Raw genomic sequence first — 24729 nt, forward strand, 5'->3', positions numbered from 1 at the left:
CTCATGTAGATATACATTTTTAAAAAGCATAGCTGGGCATGGTGGCACAAATTTGTAATCCCAGTACTTGGGAGGCTGAGGTGGGAGGATGGCAGGTTCGAGGACAGCCTCAGCAAGTAGTGAGACTCTCATCAACCCAGCGAGCCCCTGTTTCCAAATAAAAGAGATGAATGGGTAATGAAAATGTGGTAAATAAACACAGTGGAATTTTACTCAGCCACAAACAGGAACAAAATTAGGTCATTTGCAGGCAAATGGATGGAACTAGAGACTTTTGTGCTAAGTGAGATCAGCCAGGCTCAGAAAGTGGAAGAATATATGTTTTCTCCCATATGTGGAGGCTAGAGAGAAAATAGGAAGGTAAAAGGACTCTAAATAAATGAGGGGAGAGACCAGAGACCAGTGGAAGGTGATCAGGAGAGGGAGCTGGGCAGGCAAGGAGGGCGGGTGAAGGAAAGAGCTGGAGGAACGACATCGCTGCCAACCGCACCAGTGACTGGGGTGGGCGGGGTCCAGAGGGAAACACGCCAACTGCCGCGTATGGATGCCTGCGCCACTCTGACCTCACTGCCGTATGATAACGCACCGAACAGTATAAGTGCACAAATACAAGAAGTAAAATGTTTATGCAGAGTAAAAATAAAAATGCAATAGATTTCTTTCTTTCCTTATTTTTTCATTTAACCTGCTACTTGTTAAGGATTACAAAATCACTTGACTTAACGTAAGTTCTCCTGAGAGCAGAGTCTAAGGCAGGGGCTGGGTGCAGGTGGTCTAACTGACGGCATCCCAGGGAACAGGAGTGGTGGAGCAGGAAGAGTGAAGATACAGGAGGAAAACACGAGATACGGATATATTAATGAGCTATGATTGTGGGCAAGGGGGCTATTTTTTGTGTGTGGTACTGGGGACAGAACCCAGGGGCATTCTACCTCTCAGCTCCACTTCCAGCCCTATTTTTTATTCCTTATTTTGAAACAGGGTCTTATTAGGTTACAGAGGGCCTCACAAGTTGCTGAGGCTGCCCTTGAACCTGCGATCCTCCTGTCTCAGCTTCCAAAGTACTAGGATTACAAGCGTGCGCCACCACGCCCAGCTGCAGGGGGCCAATTCACTGGACCACCCTGCGTGGCAAATACAACACCTTCCAAACTGGCCATCAAGAAGGACAAGAGTCGCCGGGCGTGGTGGCACACGCTTGTAATCCCCGCGCTTGGGAGGCAGAGACAGGAGGATCACGCAGGTTCGAGGCCAGCCGCGCTGGCTTAGGAGACCCTGTTTCAAAAATATAAAATAGGTCTGGGATAGCCCGGAGGTAGAAGGGCTTCCAGGAACCCCAGTACCACCAAAAAAAAAAAAAAAAAAAAAAAAAAAAAAAAAAAGGACAAGAGTCTTAGAACTTAGCTACCGTCTCCTACATCCCATGGGCTGAAGGCTGCCCCCAGGCATTAATTCCCCTAAACTTCCAGGCTACACTTTAACAGAAAAATTTAAACCCACCATTCTAATATTTCCAGTTCCCTGAGGATTTTTTTCAAATTATTTAACAGTAAACAAAGAGCTATCTGCCAGGTAGAGTAGCACATACCTGTAATCCCAGTACTTGAGAGGCTGAAACAGGAGGATTGCAGATTCCAGGTCAGCCTCAGCAGCTTAGTGGGGGCCTATTTCAAAATTTAAAAAGGGCTGAGGGTGTAGCCTGTGGTAGAATGCTTCTGGCTTCAATCCCGGGGGTGGGGGGAGAAAGGAAAGAGGGAGAAGAGGGAGGGGGAGAGGGAGAGAGAAAGAGAGGGAGAGGGAGGGAGGAGAGAGAAGAAAGAGAGGTAGAAAGGTAAGGAGAGAGAAAGAGGAAAGAAAATTTAAAAAAAAAAAAGAAAGGAAAAAGAAGAAATACCCCACAGTCCTTAAGTCACAGTTCTTTGACCATACTGGGATTTTCCTCAGGGCTTCTGGTGCCTCCACTGCTGCCCCCTTGGTGCGGCTTCATAATTCTGGCCACACAGGGCAGAACTAGAAGAGGAAAAAGCAGAAATTAAAAGAGAGAGAGAGAAATATTTCGCCATGCACACTCTCTCTTTCAGAAAATCCCTTTCCAATCTGCTGACCAAAACGGGTGATTCCCCTTGGAGTTTTCTGTCTGTTCCCACGGGACAGTTCCATGACTACAGTGACCCTCAATCAAAGGAAAAGATAAAGCAGGAAAGAGAAGAACCAGGAACCCCTCCCTTACTGCCCTTTCTTCAGGTTCAAAGCACCTGTTGTTTCCTGCTGCTGTTTACTTTTTCAAGTCCACCGGTGGCCGCTTTCACATTCTGTCCTGTGTTTCTTCATTATAACGAGTGGGAAAGATGGACTACAGCGGGCTGACTCCAACTCGGCCAACAAGACCCTCAGCTCTACTGACAAAGGCCATTTTATGACTTTTGGATTCCAGGTTCCTGTGGAGGCCAGGGAGGCTCTTAATGCATTTTAAAGACATCTAGCCGAGCGCGGTGGCGCACGCTTGTCATCCCCGCGCTTGGGAGGCGGAGACGGGAGGATCGCGCAGGTTTGAAGGCAGCCGCGCTGGCTTAAGAGACCCTGTTTCCAAATAAAATTATTAAAAAAAATAGGTCTGGGAGTGTAGCCCAGAGGTAGAAGAGCTTCCAGGAACCCCAGTAACACACACACACACACACACACACACACACACACACACACACGACATCTTTCCATTTTATACTGGAGTCTGTATTTTCTGCTAAAAGTCAGCCTTTAATTCTCTTTTCTCTGACTGATTGAAAGATGTGCTCCTCGTCTTTGGTTTTGAGCAAGTTATTAATGTGATCTTTCCAGGCATCATAGGTTCTTGGCCTGTGTTAATTATGATTGAAGTTGATGAGGTGGTGGTGGTTGTTGTTGTTGTTGTTATTGTTTTAGCTCAGGCTATTCTATCTCCAAGCCACATCCCCAGCCCTTTTTATTTTGAGACAGGTTTCACGGAGTTGCTGAGGGCCTCTCGAAACCTCTTGGGCTTGCCTCACACCTGCAGTGCCCTCGTCTCTGCCTCCCGAGCACACCACCACACCTCACTGGTGAGTTTCTTAAATTTTTGCCTTTAGTCCGTTTTGGAGAATCCCATCGTTTCTGTTTCCATGGCCGCGTCCTTTATCACTTCTTTCTAAGCATAATTTTAAATGGTATTAGACCATTAGCTAATGGCCCCGCATACCTAATGCTCATTTTTTCTTCATTTGATTTTATACCATTTATATATTATGATGAGTTTAGTGTCATCTGACTCAAATGGAGCTATGTGTTAATGAGATTAGCATATATAGGTTTTATTTATATTATTACCTAATATGGGCCAAATAATATTCCAGGTTAAAGAGATAGCGTCTTATAAGACAAGACCCCTGCTCTCCAAGGCATCAAAGAAAGATCCAGTGTTCATCACATGGTAATAAGTGCTCTCTAAAGAGAAAAAACAATTGAAGAGACTGCTTCAGACAAAGGGGCCAGGGGTGGCCATTCTCAGTGCACACTTTGAACCGAGACTTGAATGACAAGCAAGAGCTGGCTTTTCAAAACCTATAGCAAACCACTCCCAGCAGCAAGCATGATACGTAGAGAGCGGGAGTGGAGGGGCCGGCTCTGCGTGTGAGAGGATGGACAGGAACAGCTGTGATTAGGTTAATAGAGGCCAAGAGAGCACTGTACGGTGCGTGAAGTCACAGAGACAGACAGGCCGTGGAAGAGTTACTTGAATTACTCTCTGGTTTTCTGGAAACTCCCTGGCCGCAGCCCACTGCGAGGGGCGCTGTGGTGACGCTGGCTTTTCTCCACTGAAGCCAAAACTTACAGTTTGAAAGATGAGGAAGGACTGACAAGGCCATCTTCACTAAAGAAAGCAAGTCATAACTGGGCATCGTGGGACACACCTGAAGTCCCAGTACTTGGGAGGCTTGAGACAATAGGACTGTGGGTTCAAGGCCAGCCTCAGCAATTTAGCAAGCCCCTCAGCAATATAGTGAGACCCTATTTCAAAGTAAAAATTAAATAGGGCCAGAGGTATAACTCAGAGGTAGAGTCCTGCTAGGTTAAATCCTCAACACCACAAAAATAAATAAGTAAATAAATAAATGCAAGTTGTAAAAGTATCTTAGAGCATAAGAGACAGACAAGTTAAATTTTTCTTGTTGAAAATTATTTGTAATTTTGTGCATTTGAGGCAAAGATTGACTAGAATGTGTTGCTGTCATTGCTGTGGCGGTTTCGTTTGTTGTGGTTGTGGGTTTCACATCAATTAGAAAAGGCCTGTTGGGCCTGAAAGGGATTGATTGGCCATCATCTGTTCTGTAACAATACCATTTCTCCTCGTTTCTGTTGTGCCAAGACATCCTGCTGCCTCGGCATCTATGTGTTGAGACCCCACTCCACATAGTTAATCGGCAGAATGCCCCGAGAAAAAGGTATCGTCTCTGGCCAAAATATCCCCCACTTTTACCCTTCATGACTATTAATATTTCCTTTAACTTTCTACACGAATTGCTCCAGTGATGTGAAATCAGGACTATAAATAGAAATTGAGTCCGTGGATATAAATTTTCTAATAATTTGTATAAACGTCCTTGGCTTTGCTCAATAGTAAGGAAAAAACTGGCCAGAACTCAGATGCTGTGATAAGCATTCCAGCTGCAGCAATCACAAAGGGTCTCCGATCCTCACTCCTATCACTAGGTTAAGCTATTAACTCCGGTAACCGATAGCTCAGTTTAAGGAAACTTTGTTTACCCTTGAGATCCTGCCTAGAGACAGAGAAGATAAAATTTTGTGTGTGACTTCGAAGCAATTTAGTTGATGAACAACTCAGTTGCCAAAATACAATAGAGTCAAGGAGAAAGATTGTTGACCTTCACGCCCAGTGTGAGCGTTCCCCGAAACAGGGAGAATGCCGCATGGCTAGAAATGAAAATGACAAAATAAAGGACAGATATTCTAAATATATATGTATGAAGGAAAGGAAATACCGTAAGAGTAAGAAAGCACTTTTTCATGAAGAAGAGCTTATCATAAGAATGTCCCGACTGGGAAAGAAAGGAATTAGAAAGTTAGAAGCAGGTTGCAGAGGGTTTGTGATAAGGAAATGGATTATTAGAGACCAATAGGTCTTTAATAGGCTTTTGTCTAAAAAAGAGTGTTCAGCAGTCAAGGAAATACATCTGACAACTAAATCCAAGAACTTCACAGTGTTATTTGTGGTGTCTTATTTGCCAAGCTGTGTTGTGAGTTTTTGTAAGCTTTCAGATTTCAGAAGGCAAAGCGGATGAGATCTGAGAGACTCCCATCGCATCTCCCTGGACCGCCACAGCTCCCCATGCTTGTCATATGGATATAGATGGAAACTTCAAAAAAGAAAGCAAAAGAAGATTCCATGAGAAGGCGTATTCTCCAAGCCCTGGGCCTTGGGCGTGCCTGTATTGCCTTTGGAATTTACCTTTGGACCTGCCCTGCTGCAATATCGGAAGAAAGATCCGGAGCTTATCTCCTAAATGCTGGACTAGTCATTTACTTTGTTTATATGTAATCCACTATTGTTTTGCTGTGATTGCCCCCCTTCCCTTTCTTTTTTTTTCTCTCCTATTATTAATCTCACTGGTGAAGGGTATAAATTTCTCTGGGTTCCTGTAATAAATTGTCATTGGCTCAAGAAGCCTTTGTCCACCTCAAATTCTTTCCCAAGCGCCGTACCTAAAAACTTAGGGAATTCATAGAGGGGAAGGAATTGCTGCAGATAAGTTTCTGCAGAACTCCACCTGCCTTTTGCCCCATCTTTCTGAGGATTTGACCGGGAGCTGACAATAATGACCCAACTGAGATTAGTCGGCGACACTGTTGCAAGTTTGAACTGAAAGCTATTTATATCACTAATAAAATGAAGGAGAATTTTTAAGAACGTACCTATTACCATATGTAGTGACTTGGCATAAAACATACCTCTCCACCTCTTCTAGGATACTAACTTCAGAAGATGAGAAAATGAAAAGGACACTTCTTGGGTGACTTATTTTTTTAAGAGAAGGAAAGATTTATTGGGACTTGTAGTTCCAGGTTTCAGTCCATGGGGCCAGCTCCGAAGGGTAACATCAGCTGCAGCAGCGGTAGGGAGCGAGGTGGCGCTGCTTTGATACTGGAGTGTGGAGGCTGCTCCCACATCATCGTGGAGGCCGGAAGTCCCTCCCACATCATGGAGGCCGGAAGTCCCTCCCACATCATGGAGGCCGGAAGTTGTGCTCCTTGGGTAACTCTTGATGCCATTTAGATTGGGCTAATCAGAGGCATTCTGGTGAGGTTTGGACAGTGATTAGGTATTCTTTCAACTACAAGGATACTATCGTAGGTGTGACTAACTTCTGTGTCAGAATTGGAAGAAATTTTCCTGTCTGGTAACTCACTTTGGGTTTTAAATAGGCAGCACACAGGAAGATGGTTTTACTGGTACAACTGTAACCCACGGTCCCAGTGGCTCATTAAATGAAGAGCTAGGAACACTGTGCAGTTTAGTTAGGCCTGAGGACCTAGGAATAGAAAGAGCTAAAAGAAACCATCTATGAAAAAACAGAAAGATGGCAGGCTAATAAGATCAGGGATAACAATTACTAGGCAAGGAAACCTCAGCCCTTCCTGAGGGCCAGTTCAGGAGAACCAGGTAAATAAATCCTAAGAGTGGTCAAAAGGGGGAAGGTGGGGGAAGCAGACAAATGGTGCCAGGAGATTAGAAGAGCCACCAACCGCAAGACAGACATTCAAAGTACAGACTGACTGGGCCACGACCATTGGGCCCCCAAGACCCATTTCAACCAATCACAAAAGAGCAGGTAGGGAACCATAGAAAGGAATAAAAACTCAGCTCTTGAGAACTTCATGGATTACATTCTTTTAGCAACCTCCTCCCCCGTGTGGGGATGAGTTTTTCTGTCTATTTTCCATCTTCCCTTGGCTTAAAATAAACTTTCATACACCAATGCCCACCCTTGTATGGTCTGTGGACAGCACTCTGGAATTTCTCTTGAGACCAAGAACCCACTAAGAGGAGAAACCTCACAGGAGAGGGGCCTCCCTGAGTGGCGTCCGCGCCAGTGCGGCTTCCTTGGTCGCCTCCTTCAGTTCCTCCAAATGTCCTGGTATTTCTCTAAACTGTATTAACCCTTGTAGTAAACTGCTATCTGCTTCATTTCAGCTAAGGTAAATTTTGTTCTAGAGCTATTCTTTCATCAATATTTCATGTCTACCATCTGAATAGACAGAAAAAAAATCTGTGATGACATTTCAACTCCCTCTTCTGAGATACCTATGACTTTGAATTCCCAATATACTCAAGTCCTATATTTAGGAACATGGCCTTGGGGTTTGTGTCTGTATTCGTAATCATCTATTACCATGATTAAAGGGAGTCCTTAGAATCTTCATTTCAAAGCCAAGAGGTGACGCCCTGCTCCTGAATTAATCTTTATTGTGGACATTCTTTTTCCAAGCACCAAGTCCAAAGGGGTAACTGATTGTCATTCTTCTTTCATGGAGACCAGAACAAAATGGAAGACTTGAGCAACTTTGGAGAGCTGGCCATATTATGAGTTTATATAAATTTATTTGTATGTGGTACTGAGGATCAAACCCAGGGGTACCCTACTACTGAGATACGCTCCATTTCTTTTATTTTTTTTTATTTTGAAACAGGGTCTCACTAAGTTCTGAGGCTGACCTTGAACTTGCCATCTTCCTGTCTCAGCCACCCAAGTACAGGAACTACAGGCATGAGCCACCACACCTGGCTCTGAGTCCATATAAAAAAATAAATTTTAAGTACAGAATAGTAATGAATAGGCCGGGCGTGGTGGCGCATGCTTGTAATCCTCGCGCTTGGGAGGCAGAGACAGGAGAGTCGCGCAGGTTCGAAGCCAGCCTCACGCGCTGGCTTAGGAGACCCTGTTTCCAAATAAAAATGTAAAAATAGGTCTGGGAGTGTAGCCCGGAGGTAGAAAGGCTTCCAGGAACCCCAGTACCACAAAAAAAAAAAAAAGTAATGAATAGGATATCATAGAAAACCCACTTCTTTGTAACATGTTCCCTCTGGTTGATAAAAAGTAATAATTTACACTGGGAGTGGTGGTGCACATCTATAATTCCAGTTCTTGGGAGGATAAGACAGAGGATTGTAGATTCTAGACCAAACTCAGCAACTTAGCAAGGCCCTCGGCAACTTAGAAAGACCGTTTTAAATGTTTTTAAAAGGACTGGGTGTGTAGCTCATAAGCAGAATGTCCTTGAGTTTAATCCCCATTATCAAAATGTTTTTAAAATAACAATTCACAATCACTAAATTATGAAACCAACCTAGGTCTTTCAACGGATGGATGAATGAAGAAAATGTGGTATAAACGCACAATGGAATCCTACTCGACTCCAAAGAAGGACAAAATTGTGTTGTTTGCAGAAAAAACCCTTGCGATTGTTCTTGCTCAGCCGCTCAGTACTGAGGTCACAGGCATGTGCCACCCACCAGCTGAATCTGGACCTTCCTTTGTCGGTATTTCTCACCACGTCTACCATATTCAGCCAGAATCAGAAAAATAAGTGATTCACAAATGTATTTAATTTTGCAAAAGAAATTTATTGAAAAAGGAGTTTGATATTAAATTCATACCAGTCTTAGAACAAAATCAGAGCTGGGCTTGGTGGCACATGCCTGTAATCTTAGTACTTGGGAGGATTAGAGATTCAAGGCCAGCTTCAGCGATTTAGCAAGACCAAGTTTCCAAATTGTAGCTCAGAGATGGAATGCCCAGTTCTACTGGTTCAGTTCCCATGAAGATAACACAGAACCATGGATAATAGTTTGCAGATCCCAGGAGGAAAGGCACCGGGAGTCAGTGCATGAGCCCTGCAGGAGAGAAAAACAGTCACAAGTTAAATCCCCAAAGAAACGCAGCCCCTGCCCGCCCCATCCCAGGCCCGGGGTCTCTCTGCAGCCTCAGGAGGTTGATCTTCTACCAACACCAGATCCTCATCATCGCTCCGGGCGCCTGATTAGAGACGACACCCTGTAGAAGTGCACACACCTCCTGCAGGGGCCTGGGGGACACCGAGGGTGGAGCGAAACACTGTGGTGATTGATTGACACATCACAGACAACCCAAAAGGTCAGAACTGTAACTTCCTGTCACCATGCCTACCATTAAGCAGTGCTGTCCTCTGTAACTTTAGGATCAGGGGCATCACCCAAGCTTCAAAGGTAGGGATGTATTTGAAAGATATGGCGGGTCCCCCTGGCGCACAGAGACACGCGGAGATCCATTATAAATGATATGGATGCCTTTATTCGTGGGAAGTCGGCTGGGGGAGAGTGCTTCTCTCTGTCTCTCCCGGGCTGCCCTCTGCCCTCTGAACTCGCTTCTTCCTGACCAGGAGGCGTGGTCCCCTCTCTTAATCACCGGGCTCCTCCTCCTAGCTTCAGGCCCTGCCCCCTGCGGGGCAGGGGCGGCTGGAACCTTTCAGTATTCTGGGGAATGAGGCCGGAGGGTTCCTGTGGAGACTATGGAAAGTTCTAGATGACTTTTTCCCTGACCCAATTCACATGATGAGTGTGGAATAAATAAAGAACCAATGCACCCTGGGGTGTCCAGACAAACCCCCTCCACTCCTCCTTTTTGTATCTTACAGGTATCACATTTCTGAGCAAGAGGAGTAGAGATATTCTTTGTGGGTGGAGCCTTGGGCTGTTCTATCCTTGGCAAGAATGAAAAGAGAAGGAAGCTGGGTGTGGTGGTGCACACCTGCAATCCCAGTACTGGGAAGGCTGAGAGGAGGACCGCAGGTTCAAAGCCAGCCTCAGCTGCAGCCAGCACGCTTGTGAGGTTCTCAGCAACTTAGTGAGATCTCATTTCCAATAAAAAGTAAAAAAAAAGGCTGAGAGTGTAGCTCAAAGGTAGAATGCCCCAGGTTTCAATCTCCAGCACCACAAAGAAAAAGAGAGAGAGGGAGAAAGGGAGCTGAATGTGGGGGTGCACACCTGTAATCCCAGGACTTGAGAGGCTGAGACAGGAGTAGGGCGGGTTCAAGGCCAGCCTCAGAAACTTAGCAAAACCCTGTTTCAAAATAAAAAGGTCTGGGGGTGTAGCTCAGAGAAAGAATGACCCTGGTTCAGTCCCCAGTATGAAAGACAAAGAGAGAGAACAGTGGAAGACTTGCATCTCTCTTTATCTCAACTCCCAAAATTAAATGAGGAGCATCTGCAGACTGTTATTTTTCGCACCCCAAGGCTTTGCTGTCATAAAGAGAGGTCACCCCAAAGTCACCGACTCAGTCATCAAAAGAAGGCGGCCACCTCTGCATCTTTAAGGAGGCCACGTGTTGACAACCCCCTGGCAGTGGTGAGGCTGAGATAGCTTCACCTCTCCAGAGCGCCCACCCCCACTACCCTCTGTGCCGAGCAAACCTGGGACGAGAAGCTCCCCTAACTTCCACAATCCACCTGTTATGATTAGTATAGAATGTCCCCGAAGAGCTCCTGTATTAATATTTAGAGTTGGCATAATTAAATCAAGAGAGTTCTATCTCAGCAGTGGCTGAATCCATTTGAGTGGAGTTGCTGGGTGCAGCCTAGGCAGGTGGGTGTGCCTGGCCTGAGGCTGGTCCCTGGGGTGTGGCCTCAGTCTGTGCTTTTGTCCTTGAACCCCCTGCTTGCTGGCTTTCTAGCTTCTGGCCTCCGTGCTAGAGCAGAGCCCTTGCTCTCTCCCTTTCTGTTGCCTGACGCCATGCCTGATATCCACAGACCCCAGCCTCACATGGACTAAGCCTGAAATCTCCAAAAACAGTGAGCAAATAGATCTTCTTCCTTTAAGTTGTGTGGTCAGGTCTTTGGGTTATAGCAGTGAGAATGTTGACCAAGCCACTCTCTCCATCCCTGCCCCACCTCCCCCTCCCCTGAGGGATCAAATGGGAGGCTGCAGTGGAAGCCTCAGACCCACCCATGCCCATGATCTCCAAAGGTGACTCACCTTTCTTCTCCCACAAGTACACAAAAAGGCCCGAGGCAAAAAAGATCAGGCCCAGCATGAGACCCCCCAATGCCATCCCGCATCTTGCTCTGGGCAGATTCCTAGAGTGGCCCTGGGAAGCAGAAGCCTGGGTGTCAGTGTCCTTCCCCACACCCTTGATGTCCCATCATCTGGAAGCCTGGGGTCCAGTCCAGGATATAAGAGGCAGAGGTAGCCAAGCATGGTGGTGCACACCTGTAATCTCAGTACTCAGGAGGCTGAGACAGGAAGACCACAGGATCAAGGCCTGCCTCAGCAACTTAACAAAGCCCTCAGTAACTTAGTTACACCCTGTTTACTAATAAAAAATAAATAAAATTGGGGTGTAGCTTGGAAGAATAATGTCCCTGGGTTCAATCCTCAGTCTAAATAAATAAATAAATAATGCCAAGCATGGTGGCACAGGTTTGTAATCCCAGCATTTGGGAGGCTGAGACTGGAGAATCATGGTTTGCTGACAGCCTCAGCTACTAAATGAGACCCTCTGAAACTCGGTGAGACCCTGTTTCAAAATAAATAATTTAAAAATAGGGCCAGGGGTATAGCTCGGAGGTAGAATGCCCCTGGGTTCCATCCCCAGACCCACATAAATAAATAAATAAATAAATAAATAAATAAATGTGCTCAATTACCAAACTGAGGAGGACAGAGGGCATGCAGAGACCCCGGGGACAGTGTGAATGGGGGGGGGGGAGCAGCTCCCAGAGTATGTCCATCATAAAGCCTGCAGACCATCTCCAAAACTCCAGCCTGGATGTCAAGGCCCAGAACTTCACAATTTCAGAAGGTATACCACCAACCTAAATGGCAGCCTGGAGATCCGGTTACATAACCACCACAATATCTTGAGAGAAAGGAGGTCAGTGCCTAACATGCGCCTTTCTGCATGAGACAATAGGAGCTCCATCCTCATGACTCCCAGCCCACAATGGCACCAGGGAGTTATGAAGGAGAGAAGGCATGCGTATGTGTAACTCAGTGGAGATGAGGAGGGACCCCACACACACACCGACAATACCCAGAGTCCTCCCTGCCCGCCTGTCCTCCTGCTGATCCTCTGGTATCAACAAAGTGTCCCTTATGCCATTCCACTGTGACGGGGCTCTGGAGGCTGGCATGCTCCACGTGGCAGGTGTAGACATCTCCTCGCTGGGGTATATTTTTATTTGGAAACAGTGTCTCTTAAAGCCAGCGCGGCTGACTTCGAACCTGCGTGATCCTCCTGTCTCCGCCTCCCAAGCGCGGGGATTACAAGCGTGTGCTACCACGCCCGGCAGGGGTATTATTTCTAACATCATGAGAATCTGGTAAGTCCAATCCCCATTGTGAATCAGAGGTGTGGGCACCGCAGTCTCCTCCTGTTTATTCCGGAACCATCTGACTTTAACTTGGCGAGGATAAAAATTTGTCACGAAGCAGACCAGCAGGTTGTGATGGTTCAGGACCTCTGTCCTGGAGAGGGAGATGGTGACCATAGGCGCCACTGGTGGGTGACAACAGATAAATAATGTCAGAGGGGGGGCAATAAAGAGTCTCCTGCCATGGGCTTAAGTCCCTCCTTTAGCCGGGCGTGGTGGCGCACGCTTGTAATCCCCGGGCTTGGGAGGCAGAGACAGGAGGATCGCGCAGGTTTGAAGCCAGCCGCGTGCGCTGGCTTAGGAGACCCTGTTTCCAAATATAAAATGTAAAAAGAGGTCTGGGAGTGTAGCCCGGAGGTAGAAGGGCTTCCAGGAACCCCAGTACCACCAAAAAAAAAAAAAGTCCCTCCTTTGAAGCGGGGTGTGATAGCACACACCTGTAATCCCAGTACTCGGGAGGCTAAGACAGGAGGATCACAGTTTCGAGGACAGCTTCCCAATTCTTTATTTTGTTTCCAAATAAAATACAAATAGGGCTGTCGGTGTAGCTCAGAGTAGAATGCCCCTGGGTTCAATTCCCAGTACCACACACACAAAAAAGAGTTAGATGTCACAGAGAGGGGCCAGTGGGACATGACGTTGAAAAGTCAAGCCTGTGGCAGATGGGGCAGGACCCTACTGACTGAGAGCACCCAGGATCCCAGCCACCACCCCACATACAGGGTGCTTCCTGTCTAGTGTTTTTTTTTTTTCTTCCCTCCCAACAGCCCCCTTGCTATGGTTTGGATATGTGTCCCCCCAAAGCTCATGTGTTGGAGGCTTGAGGCCAGCCTGCTACTGAGAGCTGGGAAGCTTCCGGAGGTGGAGCCTGGTGAGAGGAAGTGAGGTCATGGGGCGTGCCTTTGTGCCCTTGACGAGACATCAGGGCCTTGGCCCTCTGCTCTGTCTCTTCTTGCTTCCTGACCACCATGAAATGAAGGCTTCCTCCTCCCTGCATTCCACCATGATGTATTCTCTGACCAAAGACAATGGGGTCAACTGAAACCTCCAAAACCTCTCCTCTTTCTGAGGTGAGTATCTCAAGCACTTTGTTACAGTAACGCAAAACTGACTAGCACATTCTCCCAACTCCATCCTGCCAGGCCTTTCAAATATTTTTTCTTGAACTTGAATGCCCTTCCATTCTTAGAAAAATGTTAGAAACCTCAGGACCACAAAGGACTCTTCTCCCAGGCTTTCTGCACTAGAGGTAAGCCCCCTGAGTGGATCCTAAACTCACCTCTCCGCTGGATGGTGAATGGAGCCGTCTGGTTATAGTTGTATCTGCAAAGCGTGTCCACATGGGCCCAGTACTCTGCCAGGAGTTCCTTCCGGCTGTTCCAGCTCTTGGCACTCGACATCCCCAGCTCTGTTACAGCCTCGAACACCCCCACGTTGCTATCAAAGTGCAGGGTCTCCTCCCGGTTGTAGATTTGTCTGGCCACCAGCCGCACTCTCTGGGTCCCATTGGTGAAGTAGCAGGTGCCCTTAAAATGGTAGACGAAATCCTCTATGGGAACCCAGCACAGGTTAGATCTGGCTCAGCCTTGTACCCCACCCAGCCACGGGCTGAGTGTGCAGAGACCCAGGAAGTCAACAGAAATATCAGTACAGCCAAGGGACTGAATAAAATCTCTCAACCCTCAGAATTTTATTCCCAGAAAGAAGTAATTTCTCTAGCTCAAATTCTGCATTGAACATTCATTGAAGAAAACTGAATGTTAAGCAAGAAAATTCATGGAACAATGTTGGGTAATAAAGAAATAAAACTATCTGTATATGATAACTCTGAATAATAAAAAAAAACAAGAAAATCTACTAAATGAATTTAAAGTAATGGCAAGTTCAGCAAGTGGCTGAATATAAGATCCATTTTCAAAATCTCTAGACCAGGAACAAATTTGAAATCTAGTGTGTGTGTGTGTGTGTGTGTGTGTGTGTGTGTGTGTGTGTATTACTGGGGATTGAGACCAAGGGCTTTCTACCTCTGAACTAAACATCCAGTCCTGTTTTATCTTTTGAAACAGTATCTCACTCTAAGTTGCTACAGGCCTTGTTACCTTACTAAGGCTGGTCTTAAATCTGTAATCCTCCTGTCTCAGCCTCCTAAGTACTGAGATTACAGTCATGTGCCACCACACCTGGCCTATATTTTTTTATTATTTAAAATTTTACAAGCTAACTCTAAAATGAAGCACATGGGGCAGAGTTAAGCCAAGCTATTCTTAAAGAAGTAAACATGGTATAAAGAGTTTGCTTTATTAAATATCAGGGTTGCGCTGGGCATGGTGGCGCATGCTTGTAATCCCAGCATTCAGGAGGCTGAGACCAGAGGATTGTGGTTCACGGACAGCCTCAGCTACTTTAGTGAGGCCCGCTGCAACTCAGTGAGACCCTGTTTCAAAAAATAAAGAATAAAAAATAGGCTCAGAGGTGAAATGCCTCTGGGTTCCATCCCCAGACCCCTGAAAAAAATAAATAAATAACTAAAATAAATATCAAATGAAACTCTAGTAACTAGATACTATGTTATCAGCACAGTCATAAATAGATACATAGCATAATGTATTCCAAAATAATATTATATTTTCTATACATATATTTAGGCCAAATTTACAACTTAGATGGCATAGCAGGTCAGTGAGGAATTGAGGCTTCTGGTAATAAATGGTGTACTGATGAACGGGTACACACCAGAGAGGAGGAGAGCCTAGACATCGCCATGGTTTGGGTTTAGAACGTCCCCCAAACCCTCATGTGTTAGGCAAGGCAGCCATGTTTGGAGAAGCGACAGGGCTGGAGGGGATGAACCCCTGGGGCAGAGCTGGGGACAGCGCCTTCCACTGAACACTGCTTTCTTGTTCTCAACACCATCTTAGAGGCAGCTATATTCTGAGGTGGAGCATACTCGAAGGGTTGAACCCCTCGAGGTGTGTCGGGGTACAGTGTGTGTGACCGGCCTGTCCCACTGCAGCATCTGCTCTCTGACCTGCTGTCTCTGCTCCCACCATAATGCCCTGAGGACCTGCAGCCCTGGCTCTGGGAGCCGGAGTAACCTGGACTGTATGTGCTTTCTGAAATCTCCAGGTCCATGGTCCATGAGCAGATAAACCCTTCTTCCTCTACGTTTTACATATCATGTGCTTGGGTCACACCAGTGAGAATGTTGACTAAAGATAGACCTAGTATAGAACACAGTACTGCAAACCTGTTAGAAGGTAAAATCGGTACTTAGGAGACTGAGACAGGAGGATCACAGGTCTGAGACCAGCCTCAGCAATTTTGCAAGATTTCTCAGCAATTTAGTGAGACCTGTTTCAAAATAAAAAATAAAAAAGGGCTGGGATTGTAGGTCAGAGGTAGACTGCCCTTGGTTCAATCCCCAGTACCAAAAATAAATAAAGTGGCTTACCACTACACATTCACCATAAGGGAAACCTTAGAAGTCTAAGGCACCAAAAGCTGTCAAGAGTTGGGTTTCTTATGAGAGTGCACACGGAGATAACCAATTTGAATAAGTTAGACGTTCTCTTGTCAGGTTGAAGGTGTACGTGGCCTTTTGACCCATGAATCCCAATCTAAATATACATTCTGATCTAAAGAAATGCGGACTAAAATGCTCTAGGAAATTTTTTTTTCAATGAGAGCAGATAAGTCCATTGTTACAGCCTCATGAATATACACAACGCACTACATGACCTTGAAAATGGCTGGATGAGTCAGGCATGGTGGTGCACGCCTGTAATCCAAGTACTTGGGAGGCTGAGACAGGAGGATCTCAAGATCGAGGACAGCCTCACCAAGTAGTGAGGCTCTCCTCAACCTTGCAAGACCCTGTTTCAAATAAGAAATAAAATTGGGCTGGGTGTGTAACTCAAAGGTAGAAACCCTCTGTGTTCAATCCTTAGTACCAAAAAAAAAAAAAAAAGAAAGAAAGTGGCTGGACAGATAACTGTTGTATTAAAGATCTGTGGCACGTCTTCTCAGACATACTATTGAGCAAGAAAAAAAGCAAGATGCAATACCACATTTATACAATTTTGAAAAGGGAAGCGGGGCGTTGTGGTACACGCTTGTAATCCCAATATTTGGGAAGTTGAGACAGGAGGATCGCGGTTCGCAAACAGCCTCGACTACTATTTAGTGAGGCCCTTTGCAACTCAGTGAGACCCTGTTTCAAAATAAAGAATAAAAAAATAGGGCAGGGGTTGTAGCTCAGATGTCAAATGCCCCTGGGTTCCATCCCCAGTACTGTAAAAGAAAAAAAAAGAAAGAAAAAAAAAAGGGAAATACTAATTTATTTTAAGGATATATTCATACACACACACACACACACACACACACACACACACATATATATAAATGAGAACTATAACAAAAAGCAATAAAATTAGGATTACAAGAGTCATAATAGAACTTCTAGAAAATGAGAGTGGGTGTGCTTGTAAGAAACACACAGGAGTCTTTTGGGGACCTGGTCATAATCCAAAATATTTGACCTGTTTGGTGACTATTTGGATATTTCTTTGTAATTTTTGTTGAGCTATGTATTGTATGGGTGCGCCTGTGCTGTGTTATTTTTACAATAATTAATGTAAGGATTTGGGGATAATAATACATACTCAGAGTTGTGTGTGTGTGTGTCTGTCTGTCTGTCTGTCTGTCTGTCCAATGCTACCTCTACAGGGTTTTGGATGTGGTGAGTGCAAAATAAATTTAGTTTCTTTGTTTTGTTTTTTGCACCATTGTCATAGCCCCGTCCACCATCCACACTGACTCAAGCCTGCACATGACCCCAGCAGAGTGACGGTCACGGCCGGCCTCGTCCCCTCTCTTCCTCTCAGTTCCCACGCTCAGGGATGGGTGATCGCGGGGAGGTGGCCGTCCTGAATTCCTCCAACCCCAGGCACAACCATATATGAACACTGTTTGGCCCAGAAGGCCCCAGGGTGGGCAACCCTTTCAACCCCCTTCCCCGGTGCCGCTCAAGTGGACGCAGGTGTATTTTTGCCTCTGGTAGCGAAATACACTTTGCCTTTTTCTTCCAACTCTGAAGTCCCAAATTCTTTCCTCTTAGAGAAATTCTCTTCCCTTCAACTGCAGAGATTGAGAAAAAAGAACCTAGCAAAACCGAGGAGGAGAAATCTGGACTCCGGTAGGAGCCCTTCCAAATTCTACCTGTGACTTAGGAAGAACTTCGAAGACCCAACCTTGAGCCCCGGTGCCCCCAAGAAATATTCCCAAATCTGGGCTCTCTGTGCTGCACTTACTTGGGGTGTCTGTTTGTTGAGCTGTGGAAGTTCTCAACACCATGAGAACAACCGTCACGATCCCAGCTTCTGCCCGAAGTTGCATGGGGAGAATCACAGCCATCTTCCCAGACTTGAAATACAGGGAATCTAAAAAAAAAAAAAAAGCCCTGACAGTCAGCACAGCCGCTACCAACTGGCCTGATGCTTCAGGGCACAGAGAATGCGAAACAGGAAGCCTAGGATTGGACGGTCCCAGGAAGGACGCCAGCCAGCCCGCAGCCTGAGCTCTCCTTGGTCTCTGGTAAACGTGTCTGATGAAAGTTCTAGTTCAAAAACTATTCATCGACCAGCTCCTGGGAGCCTGGCAGGAGGCTGTCTCCAAACCTCACTGAATTTGATAGGCAGTTTCAGGAGCCAGAAGAACGTGACCCAGGCTGCTTCTTCCTAGGATGTTTATTGAAATTCTCTGGTTCTTATATTTGGGGTTTGACAGTGGCCGGAGACTTGCAACTTAAACTGAAACCTAGTGGGATTTCTTAGAAATCTAAATCTAGCCCAGAGAAGAATAAACACAATTATTATGGTTATCACGATTATTATTTCTATTAGTATAACCATAATAACTGTTATGCGATGTACACGGTGAAAAGAAAACAAAGATAAAGCCAAAAACTCGAATTCTAAGCCGGGCATGGAGCACACGCCTGTAATCCCAGTACTTGAGAGGCTGAAACAGGAGGATCACAGGTTCGAGGACAGCCTCAGCAAGTAGTAAGACTGATCGACGTAGCGAGACCCTGTTTCAAAATTTTAAAAATATAAAATAAGGCTGGAAGTGTAGCTGGGAGATAGAATGCCTCTGGGTTCAGTTCCCAGTACCAAAAAAAAAAAAAAAAAAAAAAAAAAAATTCGAATTCTCAACCTGGTCCTGACACTAAGTAACTGTGTAAACTATTGAGACCTGCGTGGCGCGATTTCCCATCTTTTTTTTTTTTTTTTTCTTCAGTACTGGGGGTTAAGCCCAGGGGCATTCTACCTCCTAGCTACACCCCCAGTCCTACTTTTTTTATTATTATTATTAGTCTTTATTTTGAAACTGACCTGCGCTCCTCCTGCCTCAGCCTCCCAAGTACTGGGACTGCAAGCGTGCGCCGCCCCCGGGCTCGTCTTTATTCCTTTACTCAACAAACATTTCCTCGGAGGCGCTGTTTCTAGGCAGTGGGGATGCCTTGGAGGAGACAAGAAGTAAAGGCAGAATCTGAGGGGCTCAGCCTGGCAGAACTACACCATAATCTGCGAGGCGCGGGCCTGATCCTCCCCAGGGGCGGCGGGCGGTGGGTGCGGGGCTGCGAGCTCCTCCCGGCCTCGGCTGCCCACGCCCGCTGCCCCTGAGCCTGGCAGGTGAAGGTGACGGAGAAAGGGCGAGGCCGAGGCTCCGAAGCCCCTCGCACCAAACCCCATTTCCCCGCGGATTCCCTCCGCCGAGACGGGCCGAGACCCGACGGCAATGCCGGGCTCTATCGCCATCTGCCGCTAGAAGCGCCCATCGCGTCCTCGCCGCGTCGCCGGGACATTGCTCGTGGAGCTGGACGCGTTGGGGAGTTTCTTTCCTTCTTCCTTTTCTTTCTCTCTTTCTCTCTTCTCTCTCTCTCTCTCTCTCTCTTTCTTTCTTTCCTTTCTTTCTTTCTTTCTTTCTTTCTGTGTGTGGTATGAGGGGTGGAGCCCAGGGGCTTTTCTATCTCCGGGCTATACTACCAGATCTATGTTTTATACTTTATTTGGAAACAGGATCTTACTAAGTTGCTGAGAGCACAATTCACAGTAGCCGAAGTGTGGAACCTAAGTGTCCATCCACAGAGCAGTGATCAAGAGACGTGGTGTAGACACACAGTGGAGTTTTATTCAGCCATAAAAAAAAAAAAAAGCCGGGCGTGGTGGCGCACGCTTGTCATCCCCGCGCTTGGGCGGCGGAGACAGGAGGATCCCGCAGGTTCGAAGCCAGCCGCGCTGGCTTAAGAGACCCTGTTTCCAAATAAAAAATATTTTAAAAAATAGGTCTGGGAGTGTAGCCTGGAGGTAGAAGGGCTTCCAGGAGCCCCAGTACCACACACACACAAAAAAAAGAATAACAAAATGACATCATTTGCAGGAAAACTGGATGGGACCAGAGAATATTAAGCTAGTGAGGTCAGCCAGTCTCAGAAAGTCAAGGGTCATATGTTTTCTGTCATGGCTAGAAAGAAAATAGCAAATAGAAGGGACCTTGGATAAATGAGGGGGACCATAGGAGGGGCTGGGGGGAGATGGGGAAGGGAGAATGAGTAAGGAAGCGGGTTGAACAAGGCTATGTCCACACCGATCTCACTAACATGTGCAGGAAGGAAGGGGCTGGGGTGGGATGCGGAGGGGACACGTCAAGTACTGTGTGTGCGTGTGTGCGTGCGTGTGTGCGTGTGCATGTGTGTGCTTGCATGTGTGTGCATGTGTGCGCGTGTGATCACAGTGAGCCTCGCTCTGCTATATAATCACAATGCGCTAATGAGGGTATAAAAATTAAAATGCAAAGTGCACTGTGTAAAGCACTCGGCAAAATCCAGAGTGTGGGAAGGCTTCAGGTCAAATGGCTGCAGCTTTCAACGGGTCAATCTAACAAAACAGAAGGGATGAAGGGGAATAGTGGCGTCTCGGAGACGGCAGACAGCTAGAGGAGGTGCTCGGGACTCACACCTGGCGGGCTGTCAATAACCTCCAGGGTCACCACGGACCTGGGGCCTGAGGGGAGGGAGGGATCGGCCTGAGGCCTGTGCGTGACCACAGTGGTGATCGCAGGGAGTTCGCCTTAAATGTTCTATTAAAGCACACTCTGAGAGAGGTTATTTATAGCTGTTTTATTTTATGATTTTTAAAATTGTTTAACAAAACAGTAAAACAGTGGTTGTTTCTCCTCTGAAGACGTGGGGTCTGCAGCTGGGAGACAGACAGATGTGGGAATGTGACTTCGGAGGTGAGGACCAGCCATAGAAAAGTGAGCAGTTCAGGGCTAGAAGGACTTAGGTCTTAGGGACATTTCTGGGTGGAGTCCTTGGAAACGGAGACTAATGAAGAACCGTAAGGAAAAGGGCAGAGGGTGGGAGACGCCTGCTCTCAGCGCAGAGCTCTGAGTAGTTACAGCACTCCCGCACGCCCTCCGCCGGCGCAGTGCCCAGGCCCCTCTGCGTCCAGCCCAGGGGACAAGCTTCTGCTGGGGCCTTAGTGTGGCTGCGGAGGCAGGACAGCCCTGGAAACCTGCAGAAAATGCAATGAAGGTCTCTTGGGGCGGCCTCACCCTCCCGTGCCAGTGATTTGGGAGACCCCAGCCAGAGCCACCCTCTGCTCCCTCCCGCCAGGGTGTCTCCCTGGGGCCAAAGACCTGGGGACTGATCTGCCAACCAAAGACAAGGAAAAAGCGACCTTACCTCATCCCCAGGCTGAGTCTCCACAGATGCTGCTAAGGAAGAGAGAGAATGAAGTCAGGTGTGGCCGCACACAGCTGTAATCCCAGGAACCTGGGAGGCTGAGACAGGAAGATCACAGGCTTGAGACCAGCCTCGGCAACTTACTGAGTCCGTGTTTCAAAATAAAAAATAAAATAGTAGCTCAGGAGGTGGAATTTCTCTGGGTTCAATCTCCAAGAGAAAGAAAGAAAGGGCCGGGCGTGGTGGCGCACACTTGTAATCCCCGCGCTTGGGAGGCTGAAACAGGAGGATCACATGAGTTCGAAGCCAGCCTCAGCTACTTAGTGAGGCTCTCAGCAACTTAGTGAGACCCTGTTTCCAAATAAAATATTTTTAAAAAAAGGTCTGGGAGTATAGCTCGGAGGAAGAAAGCCTCAGGGTTCCACTCCCAGTACCACACACACAAAAAAAAAAGAGAGAAAGGAAGAAAGGAAGGAAGGGAGGGAGGGAGGGAGAGAGAGAGGGGCGGGGGGAGTGAATGGGATGCCCCAATTAGGACCAGGTGTTCCTGATCATCCTGGGGGCTGGGGGACGGCGTTCAACGTCAGAACTCCATGTCCAGTTACTTCCTATCTTAGTGACCCCTGGCAAGCGCGATCAGTCCCCCTGCCTCAGATCTTTGATGCAGGGAAAGGCAGACGTGGGGGAGCACGGGGCACAGGGCAGCCAGCGAGGCTGTCCTCAGAGGCCCTTACCTCTGCAAGCCCTGCGGTGGACGGTGAGCCCCATCACGAGGCAGGTGAGCCCAAACAGGAAGGCTGCAGCTGCCCCTAGCATCTTTTGCCAAGAATATTCAGACGGAGCTCCTGCAGAAAAACAGGTCTTAAATTTAGTTTTTTTTTTAATGAATTCCCAATTTATTTATTTAATATTTTGCTTTGGGGGGGTGGTACTAAGGGCTGAACCAGCGAACCAGCAGCATTCTACCCCTGAGCTACACTCCCAGATTTTTTTTTTTTTTTGAAGCAGGATCTTGCTAAATTTCTGAGGGTCTCACTAAGTTATGAGGCTGGCCCCGAGTCTGCAATCCTCCTGTCTCAGCCTCCCAAGCACTGATATTGCAGTTGTACACCACCATGCCTGGACTGTCCCTTAAATATTAAAATTTAGCACTAGAGGATGCTGGTTCCTGGGGATGGGAGCAAACAGTGGTGGTTATTAGTCCTCCTTAGTTCTTGGAGGATAAGAGCATAGATATCCGCCCTTTTTTCTCGCACCCTGATGGAGAACTCTGGTTTCTGTGTCTCCCCCAGATCAAGGGAAAGAAGAATCTGCGCCGTGAACAAGGACGGGGAGCAGGAGACACAGTGATAAGGGAGTGTGACCCCGTGTCAGCCCAGAGAGTCCACGAGGCCAAGCTCACTCCACTCCACGGACACAGGGCCGCGCAGGCTGGGGTGCTGGACCAGGCAGCTGTAGACGTCCGCAGGCTCGGGGGTCACCTCCAGCATCACCGCGGTCTGAAAGGTCCAGTCTCCGTTCCTGATAAGGTCGGTGGACACAACCCCGGCTCTCTCCTCCTGCCCGTTCCGGAACCACGTGACCTGCACGTCCCCGGGGTAGAAGCCGGTCACAGAGCACAGGAGCAGGTTGTGCTGGCGCGGGAAGGGGGTCCTCTGCGGGTGCACGGTCACCGCCGGTGGAGCTAGGAGGGCAGAGAAGGTGAGACACGGCCGAGCCAGAGCAGGAGCTTCGGGACCACCGCTGCCCACATCGCCCCCGTGGAAAAGGGAGGGAAATCTCAGCCTCCCAGACTGAGAAACGGGTCATGTCCATGACCCCGAGGAGGAGCAGGCTGTATCAGGTCCTTCCATAATTGCCTTTTATTTTTGGACGGGGGAGTGCTAGGCATCGAACCCAAGGGCCACTGAACCTACATCCTAAGCCCTATTTTATCTTTTATTTGAATCAGGGTCTCATTACATTGCAGAGGGCTTCACTCAGTTGCCGAGGCTGGCCTCAAACCCATGAGTCTCCTGTCTCAGCCTCCCAAGTACTGGAATTACTTCCAGTACTGGAATTACTTCCAGTACTGGAATTACTTCCACCGTGCCCGGCCACCCCTTCTATGTGAGAGTATACTCGCCCTCGGGCTCCCCAAGAGCCTGGGGGCGTAGGACCAAGGCCACGGTGGCCTGGACACAGAACACGTACCTAGACTCCCCCGCTTCTACCCCATTCACCCTGAAGCAGAAATTGCCTGTCTTAGGAAGAGGAGCCACGGTCAGGTTCTGGGGGCAGATTCCGGAGCCCGCTGGACCCCGGCTCACACTGCACCTTTTCTCCCCACCGTGAAGGGGGCCCCCAACTTGTAGTTGTGTCTGCAGAGCATATCCACCGACGCCCTGCTCCTCTCCAGGATATCGGGGCGACTGTTCCACAGCTCGACGTCAGGCCGCCCCAGCTCCGTCAGCGCCACGAACACCCCCAGGTCGCTGTCGAAGCGCGCGTACTCCTCCACGTTGAAGATGAAGCGGACCAGCAGCCGCACCCTGTCCGTCCCGTTGGTGAAGTAGCAGTCAGCCTTCGCCTGGATCACAAAATCTTCTGGAAATAAAAACAAAGGGGCCCTGAGCCAGCCCCACTTCGGGAGTCACGTTCCGGGGGGCCGCGTCACGCCTCGTGGATTTGAGGAGGTTTGAGGAGGTTTGGGGCCTCGGGATGCTCCAGAATGCAGTGCTGAGTAAGAAAAGACACAGTGAGATTTAATGCACAATGACGCGTAAAAATATTTAAATAAATACACACGGAAAAACAATGCCACAGCCCGGCGTGGTGGCGCACGCTTGTAATCCCGGTGCTTAGGAGGCTGAGACAAGAGGACGGCAGGTCTGAGGCCAGCCTCGGCAACTGAGTGAAGTCCTCTGCAATTTAATGAGACCCTGATTCAAATAAAAGATAAAATAGGGCTGAGGATGTAGGTTGGAGGTAGAATGCACCTGGATTCAGTTTCCAGTACAATAAATAAATAAATAATAGTAAAAAAGAAAAAAGGACTGCTTGTAGCTAAAAGATAGAATGCCCCTGGGCTCAATCTCCAGTACCAAAAAAAAAAAAGGCATATATTTTTTGAAGCCACCCTCATACCTAAGACACGAGTGAGCAGGCTCGCTGCTGACCTGGAGCTGTAGGTTTGCTTCCGTTTCTAAGTTCAGAGATCTCCAGAGGGCCGGAGTGAGCACAGGCGGCCTTCCCGGGAAGCCAGGCTCGTCTCACTCGGAGCCGCCTTCAGGGGAGGTTCCGAGCTCCAGTCCTCGCATTTCTACTCCTCTCTACGGCGGTCTCGGTAAGAAAAATATCTGAATTTTCAATCATCATTTAAGATATATGCTGATTTTTTTGTTATGTTGTTTAATGGATATTATAAGCTCAGAACAGTTTCTGTTCTCTAAGGGCGACACTTTCCCCAGGTTGTTCCTCTTTTGTATTTAATGAAACTTTGACATTTAAAGGGTATTCTGTTCTTAGCACAGTCTATCCTGTTTCTGCTCATAAATATGTGCCCTCG

At 47.5% G+C, this 24729-nt stretch overlaps 1 protein-coding gene and 1 pseudogene across 2 annotated transcripts in view; both read right to left on the reverse strand.

Annotated features, from left to right (window-relative positions):
• Nucleotides 1–1909: 1909 nt before the first annotated feature.
• Nucleotides 1910–19254, reverse strand: LOC308273313 (rano class II histocompatibility antigen, A beta chain-like; annotated as a pseudogene). Its single transcript has 5 exons — nt 19179–19254; nt 13716–13985; nt 12425–12561; nt 11040–11140; nt 1910–2010 (listed from the first exon to the last, which is right to left on the reverse strand). The product of its transcript is annotated as a rano class II histocompatibility antigen, A beta chain-like (transcript).
• Nucleotides 19255–22580: 3326 nt separating this feature from the next.
• Nucleotides 22581–24729, reverse strand: part of TAP2 (transporter 2, ATP binding cassette subfamily B member) — a gene marked incomplete at both ends in the record, with an annotated part of 17283 nt that continues 15134 nt past the window's right edge. Inside the window, 3 exons of the mRNA XM_080710394.1 lie at nt 22581–22866; nt 23304–23452; nt 23512–23768. Coding sequence (XP_080566520.1) covers nt 22581–22866; nt 23304–23452; nt 23512–23768 — 692 coding nt within the window. The remainder of the gene's footprint in view (nt 22867–23303; nt 23453–23511; nt 23769–24729) is intronic.

This window comes from Muscardinus avellanarius (genome assembly GCF_963383645.1).
Source record: "Muscardinus avellanarius genome assembly, chromosome: 14".
Classification (NCBI taxonomy): domain Eukaryota; kingdom Metazoa; phylum Chordata; class Mammalia; order Rodentia; family Gliridae; genus Muscardinus; species Muscardinus avellanarius.